Here is a 13,665-nt window from a genome sequence, read left to right on the forward strand (position 1 = left end):
TCTCCTTCCCCAACTTAATAGTAGGAGGAAGGGAAGGCCTATTTCCTAATATACCAAGAATCTTCCTTCATACCAAAACCATATGCCAAAAATTCTTATCATTTCTCCAAACAAAGGATCAAAACTGTACTGCAAAATATCATTGCTTTGTAATTCATTAAGTTCACCACCAAGCAACATACAATGCCAAGCTAGTGCAACGCCATGCCCCTTGCTTACCTGAACATGACCTAAGTCATACAATATCATCTCCCATGTAGTGTGAGGTCGTGACCATGCCATGTAGTGCCATCGTCTGCATCCCCATACTTAAATGCTTGCTAATTATTGCTAGGGATAATATGGGAGTTCTCAAGTCTATATTAATTTCTCCTACTTTTGAGTTGGGATTCGTGGATACAACAGAAAAATCGATGTCAAAACCCTTTTCTCCATGACTATGTTTTTACTGCCCCTTTAAAGATTTTCCTCCTACTCAAAGTAACCTAAGAGTCACGTGTGAGTAAGTAGGGCTTTGAAATAACAATAGCTTAACCAGCCTATGGGGTTTATCCATTAGGCAATCAGCCCCGCCCCCAAGGGCTGTAGGCGGTACCCGGAGTTTAGTCACCGTTGGCTGCTGCTCTTTGCCTTAACCCCTTTGGTTGTGTCCGGTAACGAGGTGTCCCTGGGCTATTGCCCCTGCCTCTGCCTTCCCCTCCGTACTGACGCTCAAAACCATGGAGGAAGCCTCCAATGCCACGGTTCCTGGCTTTCTCATTAAGCTCTGGACGTTAGTAGACGACACCAACTTGGATGATGTGATTCGCTGGAGTGAGGTATACCTGCATGGGGAGAGGATTGGGTGTAGTAGAGGGGTGCGGGCTTGGAAAGGGTCTTTTCAAGATGTAGAAGATTTGGGGCAGGGTCCAAGGGCAGAGGCACCAGACCATTTAACGACCCCACGTCACTTGGGCATCAAATTCAGTTTCTTCCCAAGATAAGCCTCACCTTATTAATTTCGGTGGGAGTAACTGCCAAAAGCTAGCCGCTATTTTCTGGCTTTTGTTTTTCTCTTCAGAACCCCCAAACACGTGACACAGCAGCAAAAAGTCCCTTACCCCGAATAGGAATTCCTCCCCAGGAAAGTGCCTTGGTACACACTAGTGAGCAACTCAACTGCCATCTTAGTAGAGCATAAGTAACTTTTTTTCCCTCTTTTTGGTGCTAAGGTTAGAAACCAGGGCCTCGTGCATGCTTGCAGAGCGCTCTCCCGCTGACCTGTACCCCACCCCCACTTTTTCTTTTTAAATAATGGGAACTTTCCTGCCAAGTGTACCTAATTGAGTGTCTTGGGTGCTTTTAACAAGACCAACTTTTTCACAGCTTCTGAAAGCATTGACTTGTAGATTCCATTCTTCACCAGGCCTTGTCAGTTTCTCCCAGACAGTGTGCTGGGTGGGCATACGGAAGTTTGCACATTCCTCAATCCGGGCAGTCTGATGCTTGATCAGACTGCTTCTAGGATTTGATTTATGCTACCTTTAATCACCCAAATAGAGAATTATGGAACCCTGCGGAATCAGTTAAAGCCCAGTCCTCTAACTTGATAATAGTCACCTTGGTGAAATATACATGTAAATTGAGGTAGAACTTTAACCTTTCACTTCTTTTGCTTTCTTTTCCTTGGTGTTGGGGTTGTAACCTAGGCTTTCATGCATGCTAAGAAAGCACTCTGACACTGAGCTACACTTTTTATATTATATATAATTCATATTTATATTATCTATATATGTCATATATTGATTATATATATATATATATATATATATATATATATATATATACACAGACACAAATATAAAGTGCTACAATGAACTCACAATTTCTATAGCCAACTTAAGTAATGATCATGGCCCTTCTTGTTTCATAGATAAACTTCTACTCTTCCTCTAATTATTTTGAAGCAAATGCTTCATGTGATATTTAATTTACAATTTATTCATACACATGGCTAAAATGAAAGAAATTCTGAAGTAAAATTTTAATGCTTAAAAAAAGAGAAGCTGGAGTGTAGTTCAGTGTACAGGGAGAAGAGGCCCTGGGTTTGTTCCATGACCAGCACTCCAAATATATATACTGCTTTGAGATCAGGATGTAGCTCTGTGGCAGAGCACTTGCAAGGCCCTGGGATCTATCCCCTATGCTGGAAAAAAAAATACACACACACACACATAGATATATCTATATTTATATATATATATAGATAGATAGATAGATAAATATATTTATATATGTATAGATATATAAAAATATATAAATATATTTATATATGTATAAATATCTATATTTATATATATAAATGGACTCAGAGAATTTGAAAAAACTGAGTCCTTATGTTACTGTGGGATTTTCGTGATTATGTATCTGTCTGAATGCCTGTAACCCAAATGTTTGTAAAGGAATATATATGAAAGCACTTGTTGAAAGACCTTAGGCCTGTAATCCCAGCAGTTTAGGAAGATGAGACAGTTCAGGACTCCAAGGTCAGCCTCAGCCATTTAGTAAGGCCCTACGCAATTCAGACTCTGTCTTAAAATAAAATATTTAAAAAAGGGCTGGGGATATGGATCCATGGTTAAGTGCCCCTGGATTCAATCCCCAGTACCAAAAAAAGGTAAAGTTCTATATAGGTATGTTGTATTCCTTATTTTGAAATATAGAGCAAAAAAAATTACTTTTTAAATTTGTTATTTTATTTTTATTAATAAAATATACTTGCTCATGTGGATTGTGAAACCATTAAGATAAATGTGAAAGCAATAAAAGTTAGTGTTAATAAAATTGCATCATAATTGAAGAGACACAAGCACATAAGCCTTCTAGATGACTTACGTAATATTTTTGGGAAATGTATATCTACGTAACACAGCACTATTTTCCATTAAATTTCATTCTTTCCTGATCCATTTCCATCACCTTCTAAAAACTTGACTCTTCCAATTTTTAAGGCACCTGCTAGGCAAACCCTGTATCACTGAACTACACCCCCAGCACAGCACCTGGAATAATACACACACACACACACACACACACACATTATTTTATTTTTATTGATAAAATGTACTTGCTCGTGTGTATTGTGAAACAATAAAATGCCTATAATCTATGGAGAAAAAAACAGTGGAGTCTTCTGTTGTGGGAGACAGATTTGAGTAGAAAAGGGAATGGGGAAATGGTTTTAGGAAAATAGCTGTTAGCCAACCCCATCCATATCTAAATGGTTTATACATTTGTCAAAACTCACTTAACACTGGTTAATTTCACTAAATCTATTTTTTTTCTGAAAACCCCCAAACAAATGTCAACAGTGTTGTGCTCTTAAATTTTTTTGTGATAGTCATGTGTATGAATAAGTTATAAATTAAATATCACATCGTTTTGTTTTGTTTTTTGGTGCTGGGGATCGAACCCAGAGCCTTGTTCATGGGGGTAAATATATATTGTTGATTGACTTAAAGCATTGAGGATTGAGGAAGCCTCTTTTTAATGAGTGAACTTTTTAAAAAGCCTTTTCACAGCAGGGGTTGGGAGTGTATAGCTCAGTGGTAGTGAGCTGACCTAGCATATAGAAGGCCCTCTATTTGATCCCCAGGGAAACACAGACACACACACACACAAACACACACACACACGTGCGTGCCTTTCCACAAAATCCATTAAAATCTTATGTCACATCATGTACACATGGTAGATAAACGTTGCTCTTAGGCTTTACATGATTTTTGCCTTATACAGCATTTAATGTGCACGTTGAAGTAGTCTTATTTTATAGACAGTGGTGTGCTAGAATGGGCTGATTATTGCTCAGAGGTTTTTATGAAAGCCAGTTGTACTCATCTCACAAATCTGCATTCAGGGACTTCATGTCCCCAAAGTGAAATCAGCAGGATTGACATTTGGAAATCACCAAATTCCACAAATCACCCCCATGTCCCCAGAATAATATTAAACAATAGCACAATACCCACTTTTGTAACAAAACTGTAATCCCAACAACATGGGAGGCTGAAGCAGGAGGATTGCAGCCTTGGCATTTTGTGAGATCTTGTCTCAAATTTAAAAAAAAATAATAATAAGGAGTGGGAATGTAAATCAGTGATAAGTTGGCCTTGGGTTCAATTCCCAGAAAAGAAAAAAGGAAGGAAGGAAGGAAAGAAAGAAAATTGAGGCTGGGGTTATAGCTCAGTGGTAGAGCACTTGCCTGGCATGTGGGAGGTGCTGTGTTTGATTCTCAGCACCGAATATAAATAAATGAATAAAATAATAAATATCCACCAACAACTAATAAAATATTTTAAGAAAAAGAAGAAAATTGCTCCCAAGTCATTGATATTGGGTGTGTATAGCTGTACTGCTACACTTGAACTGGGTAATGATCTCCAACATTTTTTGAACGCTGATTGGTGTCGGTGGGGTAGGTGGGAGAGAGCACCACCTAGTGCCTTTCTGAGTTAACTGTTGCTTCTGACCCTGGGATTTCCTAGTAACCAAGTAGATATTGCAATTAAAAACTGTGTATTTGAGTATGTTCACCCAAACCCAATCATCTTAAGAAGTAATACTCTTTCATGATATATTAAGTGAAACAAGCCAGACACATAAAGATAAAAATGCTACATATTCTGAGTCATTTCTGGAAGCTAAAAATATTTGACCTCTCAAGTATCACATTTTACTCTCATGTTGAGTCTAGGGGAAAAAAGACATGAAACTACAAGGGTGACTATTAGGAAAGGGTACTGGGATCAGGAGGAGGGAGGAAGGATAGAGTAATAGGGAGGGTGGATATGATCAAAGTACATTATATGCATGTATGAAAATATCAGAAAGAAACCCATTATTTTGTGCAATTAATATTTGCTAGTAAGCACTTTTAAGGTTTTTTTAAAAAAATATTTATTCTTAAGTTTTAGGCAGACACAATATCTTTATTTTACATTTATGTGGTGCTGAGGCTCGAACCCAGTGCCTCTTGCATGCTAGGTGAGCACTTTACCACTGAGCCACAACCCCAGCCCCTAAAATGTTTCATAAAAGATATTAAAATGATAGTCATTAAAGCCTAGGAAGGGTGCTGGAGGGATAGGGGAGGTTGCATAATGGATACCAAAATAATGTTAGGAGAAATAAGTTCTAGTGCTCTATAGCACAATAGGTAACTATAGTCTACAACAATTTATGATATATTTTAAAATAACTACAAAGAAGTCCAAAGATTGTCAACATATAAAAATCATAAGTGGGGGCTGGAGTTGTAGTTCAGTGGTAGAGTACTTACCTAGCACATGTGTGAGGCACTGGGTTCAATCCTCAGCACCACATAAAAATAAATAAATGAAATAAAGTTAAAAAAAATAAAAATCTTAAGTGTTGAAGGATGCCTACACTAATTATATTGATGATTATTATACATTGTGTTCATATACCAAAATTGTATAATACATATACACATCATAAAGATATACAAATATGTCAAAGAAAAAAATTTTAAAGGGCTGGGATTGTGGCTCAGCAGTAGAGTGCTTGCCTAGTGAATGCAAGGCCCTGGATTCGATCTTCAGCACCACATAAAAATAAATAAATAAAAACAAAGGCATTATGTACAGCTAAAAGAAAAAAATATATTTAAAAAATTTTTAAAATAAAACAATTATTCCCTTTCAGATATTATAAATATAAATGAGTGCACGAGTACTGAAGCTTGAACAACTGTGTGTGTTTGTGTATGTATGCATGGAAATTTGGAAATTATTATAGACATCATAAAAAAAATGTCTATAATTACAACATTCAAAGATAACCCAAATTTTATGTGTTTTCTTACACGGTGATATAAATGTATTCATACAGGTTGACATATATCTTTACAAATGCATATTTATTTACTAAATTAAGATCATGGGGCTGGGGTTGTGGCTCAGTGATAGTGCGCTTGCCTAGCATGCATGAGGCACTGGGTTTGATTCTCAGCACCACATACAAATAAAAAAAATAAAGGTAAAGGTCCATCAACAACTAATATATATATATATATATATATATATATATATATATATATACACACACACACATATATATATATATATACACACACATATAAATATAAAGATCATACTCTGAAATTTTGTAATTAACTTTTTTAATTAGTATTATATTTTGACCATTTTTCCATACTCAAAATTGAATATTTAAAAAATATTTTGCTGTGCATTTGTAGTTTCAGCAACTCAGTGATTGAGGAGGATATCTTGAGTCCACAAGTTTCAGACCACCCAGGGCAATGTAGCAAGACCTAGTTTCTTTTTTGGGAGGTGGGGGCACCAGGGGTTGAACTCAGGGGCACTCGACCACTAAGTCACATCCCAGCTCTATTTTGTATTTTGTTTAGAGATAGGGTCTCATTGAGTTGCCTAGCACGTCACTTTTGCTGAGGTTAGCTTTGAACTCTCTATCCTCCTGCCTCAGCTTTCCCAGGTGCTAGGATTACCAGCATGCATCACTGTGCCTGGTCAAGACCTGGTTTCTAATCATCATAGTCATGGTTATCATCATCATTATCTCATGTTGACATGATGAATACATTTGTGCAGAAAGGTTTTTTCATGGGTTCTGCTTCTTTGGAATAGATTCCTAGGATGGGAATTACCAAATTAAAGGATAAGAGCTTTTTGTGTGTCTATATGCTACCTGTGCAACATAGGGTCTTGTGATAATAACAATTTTTTGTTTGTTTTTTGTGATACTGGGGGTTGAACCCAGGGCCTTGTGCATGTGAGGCAACCCCTCAACCAACTGAGCTATATCTCCAGCCCTCAATAAAATTTTTTAAAAAATATTTATTTTTTAGCTTTAGGTGGACACAATATTTTTATTTTATATTTATGTGGTACTGAGGATCAAACTCATTGCCTCATGCATGCTAGGCAAGCACTCTACCACTGAGTGACAACTGCAGCCCTCAAGTAATTTTAAATAAATTTAAAATTCTGAATACAATGTATGCTTATCATAGAAAATTTATAAACTGAAAACTAAAGTAAATATACCCAAATATGAAACAGTGCTTATTTATAGGAGGTGATACTTCAATTTTATTTGTACTTTTCGTGTTTTGTGTTTCTGTACACACATATATATCAGTGTCTATATGTATATATCAGTGTATATTCAGGTATACATATATATTTTTAATATGTATTTTTTAGTTGTAGGTGGACACAATACCTTTATTTTATTTTTATGTGGTGCTGAGGATTGAACCTAGTGCCTCATGTGTGCCAGGCAAGCGCTCTATCACTGAGCCGCCCTCCATGTATGTATTTATAAACATACAGAAAGAAAGTTCAGTGTATATGTTTTGATAGCCTGGGAGTTCTTTACAATGTTAACAATTGCTATCTTTGGATGGTGGGAATTTTATGATTTATTTTTCTTTGTTGTTCTTTACATTGATAATTATCATTTTAACAATCAGAATAAAGCCAATTTTTAAGAAGGAAAACACTTAAAATATTACATTATGCAAAGTTTTATCTAAGACAATATTTTTAGGAGTTACAGTATATTTTGTCATAGAAATATGCTGTAAGTAATATAATCTTTCCTCATGTTTTCTGGACATGGGCATGTAGGTTCTTTCAGTCAAATATTTTAAATATATGAAGGAGAATGTACCCTTTAAAGGCAATCAGTGTTGTCATTCCTTATGTAATTTAAATAACCACTAATTCATCTTTTTATACACTTCCTTTTTTAAGTATTAATAGTTTAATTTTTATAAAATTAAGGATGGACCAATATATAATATATTTAAACTGGAACATACATTATCATATTTTACTTGCACTTTTATTATATATTATTATCGAACCTCTAAATATTCAGATACCATTTATCCAATTTAGAAGTAATTTTCTCTAGGGCCTTTTTCACTTCCTGATTATTTTTAATTGAATCATCATTTGTTTGTATCTCCACAGAGGGTTGATCAAGGGAAGGAATAGTCTAATCTGACATTATGCAGATTTCTCTGTTATTTTCTCTTATCTCTGAAGTCCAGTCAATTCTGGGAAAAGCATGAGCTGAGTGAATTCTGGGGATTCTGTTCTGAGAATAATTTAGTTTAGTTTATAGATAGTCCCAAGGGCTCTTGAGAGGCAATTCCAATTAAAGACAATCCCCAGCCAAAACACACACCTTTAATAAGAGTGACTCAGGAAGTCTGAGAACAAACTAGACTAGAATGAATTAAAATTCTTGGATTTTTCTCTCTCAGTGCCTTTTAGGATTATGATGATCCATTTCACTTCTAAAGAACTGAACTAATTGTTAGGTAATATGGGGACATGACAGATAAGCATATTTTTCTAAATCTTAGTCCAAGTGGATATTAAAATTTAAGCAACATAATATTGAAGTTAATACATTTTTTATAATTTCATTGAACATTAAATTTAATTTTAGAGAATGAGCACTACCACCTTTTACTACTTTTAAAATAATTTTTATTGAAATACATTTGTTTTAGAAAATTTAGAAAATAAAAATAAGCAAAAAAAATGTCATATTACCATCCAGTGAAATTACTGTTAACAATTTGCAAAATATTCTTTTGTGGGTCTTTTTTTCTGTGTGTGGTTCTGGTGATCCAACCCAGGGCCTTACACTTGCCAGACAAGCACTCTACCACTGAACTATACCCCAGCCCAATATATTTAATATAAAAAGATTTATTTTATACTGTCTGAAAATTTGCTTTTTTTACTTAAAATATATCATTATTAACATTTCCATATCATTAAATACACTTCTATAGCTTTATTTTTATGTCAGTATGACATTCATTTGTATGGATTTGTCATTCTCTTAGTATGTTATTTCAATTTTAAATATTAAATACAATTATTTATGTAACAGTTTATAGATAAATCTCTGTATATATCAATAATTATTTAATATAATTTAATATTGAACATATATAAATATAATATTTAATATATATGATATAATTTGAATTTCTTTATTCTTTATTTATTTATTCCTTCTTTCTTTTTTATTATTTTTATTTTTTATTATTATTACTTGTTCAAAACATTACATAGCTCTTGACATATCATATTTCATACATTTGATTCAAGCGGATTATGGACTCCCATTTTTACCCCGTATACAGATTGCAGAATCACATCGGTTACACATCCACGTTTTTACATACTGCCATACTAGTGACTGTTGTATTCTGCTGCCTTTCCTATCCTCTACTATCCCCTCTCCCCTCCCCTCCCCTCCCATCTTCTCTCTCTACCCCATCTACTGTAATTCATTTCTCTCTCTTGTTTTTTTCCCTTTCCCCTCACTTCTTCTTATATGTAATTTTGTATAACAATGAGGGTCTCCTTCCATTTCCATGCAATTTCCCTTCTCTCTCCCTTTCCCTCCCACCTCTCATGCTAGTGATTATTCAGTGCTAGGGATTGAACCTAGGTGCTGATATATGCTAGGCAGATATTCATCCTCTTAGTGGCATCCCCAGCCACGTTTTTTTTTTTTTTTTTTTTTTTTTTTTTTGCGTGTGTGTGTGGTGCTAGGGATTGAACCCAGGGCTTTGTGCATGTGAGGCAGGTACTCTACCAGCTGAGCTATATCCCCAGCCCCCTAGACACTTTAATTTTGCTTTCAGACAGGGTTTCATTGTGTGGTACAGAATGGCTTTGAACTTGTGATTCTCTTGCCTCACCCTCTTAAATAGTCTGGATTATAGGTGACCATCATCTTTCCAACTCAGGACCATTCTAATTCACATTTTGAATACTTTTTTTTTCAAAATTGTCTAATGTTTTGAATTATTTCTTATTTTTTTTTCAAATGGAGTTTATGTGTTTTGACAATTTGAAAGCATTCATTATATTTTAATAATGTTCTTTGTTATATGTGCTAAAATATTTCTTTCACTTAATATTTGCCTTTTAATTTTGTTTATGCTTTCTTGATTTATGGTTTTTGTACATGTTTTCATTTTGTAGCCAACCTATTACCTTTTTCTTAATGTTTTCTCTCTATGACATATTCTGTCTCTTTATAGAACAATTTTTCCCCAGTGGTAGGTAGGGATTGAACCCAAGTCCTAGAAAGCATGTTATCACTAAACTAGAACCCTAACACAAATGTTCTTATAATTTTTGGCTTGACATTTTCACAAGTCTTTCAAGTTCTTGGTTCCTGATGCATTGTTGTTGAACTGCTGCTTTATTGAAACTTCATTTTTTTCTGTAAATAACTACTTTTTGATCTTATTTCTAGAATGGTCACAGCTTTCTCGTTGTGAATGAACAAAACTTTGCCAAAAACATACTTCCAAAATACTTCAAACATAACAATATATCCAGCTTCATACGGCAGCTCAACCTGTGTAAGTATGACTTATTTCTGCAAATATCAGAATTTAGTGGGATATCACATAAAAATAATCCTTTTTGTAAAACATGTGTGATATTACTTGAGTTGAGTGAGGGTTCTTACTAAAATCTATTATTATTAAAACTTTACTTAGTTTGATTTATTGATTGTGGTTCCAAATATGAAAAATTTTCCTTTTGGCAATACCTGCTTTAATTCTTTTGAGTTATAGAATCTTAAAACTGAATGTTACCAAAGAATTTATCTAGTTTAATCCTATTATGTTAGAGCCAAGGAATGGGCTCTAAAGAGATTAAGTATACTTGATCCAGTTCATACAGCTAGGCAAATCAAGTCTGGACTCCATTATTTTGATTAAAAGTAGATTAGTTTTTCTCCCTCTAATCTTTAGAATTCAAGGTCTGACATAGCACAGATGTGAGTTCTACTGCTGCCATAAGTCCTCTTTTTTCAACATAATTTTATATTACTGTTAGAGAAAAATTGAGAACTATATAAAAGTATAAGAAGTACATTTGTATTGGTGTATGTAAACTTAGGATAATCTTTGTAAAATTTGTATCTTGCATATTTTCAACCTAGCATTTGTCATAAATATTTTCCATTTAAAATATTTTGTCATCTTATGTAATATCATGATATCATTATTAAGGCTGCTCTCACTTATACACACTTTTGTGGTACTAGTTATATGCATTTTTTTAAAAAAATGTGCTTCTGCAAGTGCAGTGGCTCATGCCTGTAAATCCTAGCTACTCAGGAGGCTGAGTAAGGATGATTACAAGTTCAAGGGTAGCCCGGACAATTTAGCTGAGACCCTCTCTCAAAATAAAAATTGCCAGCTGGGGATGTTGATCAGTGGTAGAGCACTCCTTGGTTCCATTTCCAGTACCATTTGAAAAAAAAAACTTCTCTTTATACCAATTTTTATTATGAATATCTATTATTTTTACAGTAAAATAGAAATATTATTTATGTAAAATACCTTTGAGATATTTTTTTTTAAATTTTTTTATTGTTGGTTGTTCAAAACATTACAAATTTCTTGATATATCATATTTCACACTTTGATTCAAGTGGGTTATGAACTCCCATTTTTACCCCATATACAGATTGCAGAATCACATCAGTTACACATCCATTGATTTACATATTGCCATACCAGTGTCTGTTGTGTTCTGCTGCCTTTCCTATCCTCTACTATCCCCCCTCCCCTCCCCTACCCTCCCCTCTTCTCTCTCTACCCCCTCTACTGTCATTCATTTCTCCCCCTTGTATTATTTTTCCCTTTCCCCTCACTTCCTCTTGTATGTACTTTTGTATAACCCTGAGGGTCTCCTTCCATTTCCATGCAATTTCCCTTCTCTCTCCCTTTCCCTCCCACCTCTCATCCCCTTTGAGATATTTTTAAGGCCTCAAAAGAGTGATAGTTAGAGATACCCAATGTATTGCTTTAAAAATTATTCAGATTTAGAAGCACAGAAACTTTTCATATTTATTAACAACACATAATATTTTTATTTAAAATATGGAAGGCACACCAAGTAAAACCATAGGCATTGCAAAAACTTTAAACATTTCTCTCTTTTTTTGTGTGGTGCTGGGGATTTTACTCAGGGCCTTGTACATGCAAGGCACTCAACCAACTAAGGTATATCCCAAGCCCCTTAAACATTTCTTTATAAACTGTCATATTAATATGGTTACTCCGCTAATTCTTCTTCTATTCATCTTTAAACATTATGCATTTATTACTGAACCTATCTCAGCATAACTAGAGACAAGATTTGTTTTCCTAGTTACTTTGGAGAATAGAAAACCATTCATGTACCTGTGCCTCCCCAGTATCTTTAGCATTTTAGATTTATTTATTTTTTGTGGAACTGGGAATGAACCCAGGAGCACTTTACCACTGATCTCTATCATCAGTACTTAAAAAAAAAAAAATTGAATTTGAGAAAGGACCTCACTAATTTGCTGAAGCTAGCCTCCAACTTGTGATACTACTGCCTCAGCCTCCAGAGTTGTTGGGATTATAGGCATGGACTACTATGCCCAGCTTAGATTTTTTTTTTACATTTAATAAAATATTCTATACGTTAATAGGAATTCCAATTAATAGGAGTTTCAAATTAAAAATACATTGAATTTTTGCTCTTCCATACTTCTAAACTATTTTTGGGGGGTGCTGGGGAGCACATCCCTAGCCTTTTTTATTTTTTATTTTAAGAAAGGGTCCCGCTAAATTGCTTGGGCTTCCATAAATTTCTGAGGCTGGCTTTGAATTCATGATCCTCCTGCTTGAGCTGCAAGCCTCTGGGATTACAGGTGTGTGACACCATACCCAGCTCTAATTTGTTTTAGAGGAATATATATTCTCTGTATAAAAATATGATTTCTGTGCTTTTGTCATGTACAGGAAGGAAAAAAAATAACTTTTTACTACTTTAAGAATGACAAATTACACTAAATTAGCCTAGATCCATGGCAAGAAATTACATTTTGACTAATTGAATAGGCAGTAAAAAAATGTAATAATCCTCTATTTTAAGTTTATTGTGTGTACGTGTTTGTGTGTGTAAAGTTGATAAGTGCTGGTTATAGAAAATTAAACCTTTATAAAAGGAGAGGGAAAATTTCTCCTAGTTTCATAATCCAAAGATAAAAATGGGGTCCTAAGTAGAATAACATATATTCATGCTTGTACAATTATATCAAAATGAATTCTACTGTCATGTATAACTTAAAAGAAACAATTTTTAAAAAAGATAAATACTGCTGGGTGTATTGGCACATACTTGTAATCCCAGCAACAATTAGTTTTTTTTTTTTTTTCGGGACCTGGGATTGGACTCAGGGGCACTGGATCACTGAGTCACATCCCCAGCCCTATTTTGTATTTTATTTAGATATAGGGTTTCACTGAATTGCTTGGCTCCTCACTTTTGCCTTTGAACTCGCCATCCTCCTGCCTCAGCCTTCTGAACCATTGGGATTACAGGCATGTGCCACTGTGTGTGGCTAAAAATTTTTAAAAATTAAAAAAAAAGGCTAGGGATGTGGCTCTGTGGTTGAAGTCCACTGGGTTCAATCCCTGGTACCAAAAACAAAGCAAAGACAACTATTGATTGATAAAGTTATATATCCTAATTTTGTTTGTTAGGTTGTTCTATGTGGTGTTTTAATTTTCAAATTTTTATCTTATCT

At 34.5% G+C, this 13,665-nt stretch overlaps 1 protein-coding gene across 1 annotated transcript in view; it reads left to right on the forward strand.

The window, feature by feature from the left end:
• The first annotated feature begins 719 nt into the window (after positions 1 to 719).
• Positions 720 to 13,665, forward strand: part of LOC114093121 (heat shock factor protein 3-like) — a 51,973-nt gene continuing 39,027 nt past the window's right edge. The window contains exons 1-2 of the mRNA XM_071606071.1: positions 720 to 818; positions 10,342 to 10,450. Of these exons, the coding sequence (XP_071462172.1) occupies positions 720 to 818; positions 10,342 to 10,450 (208 nt within the window). The remainder of the gene's footprint in view (positions 819 to 10,341; positions 10,451 to 13,665) is intronic.

This window comes from Marmota flaviventris, chromosome X (assembly GCF_047511675.1).
Source record: "Marmota flaviventris isolate mMarFla1 chromosome X, mMarFla1.hap1, whole genome shotgun sequence".
NCBI classification, from domain to species: Eukaryota; Metazoa; Chordata; class Mammalia; order Rodentia; family Sciuridae; genus Marmota; species Marmota flaviventris.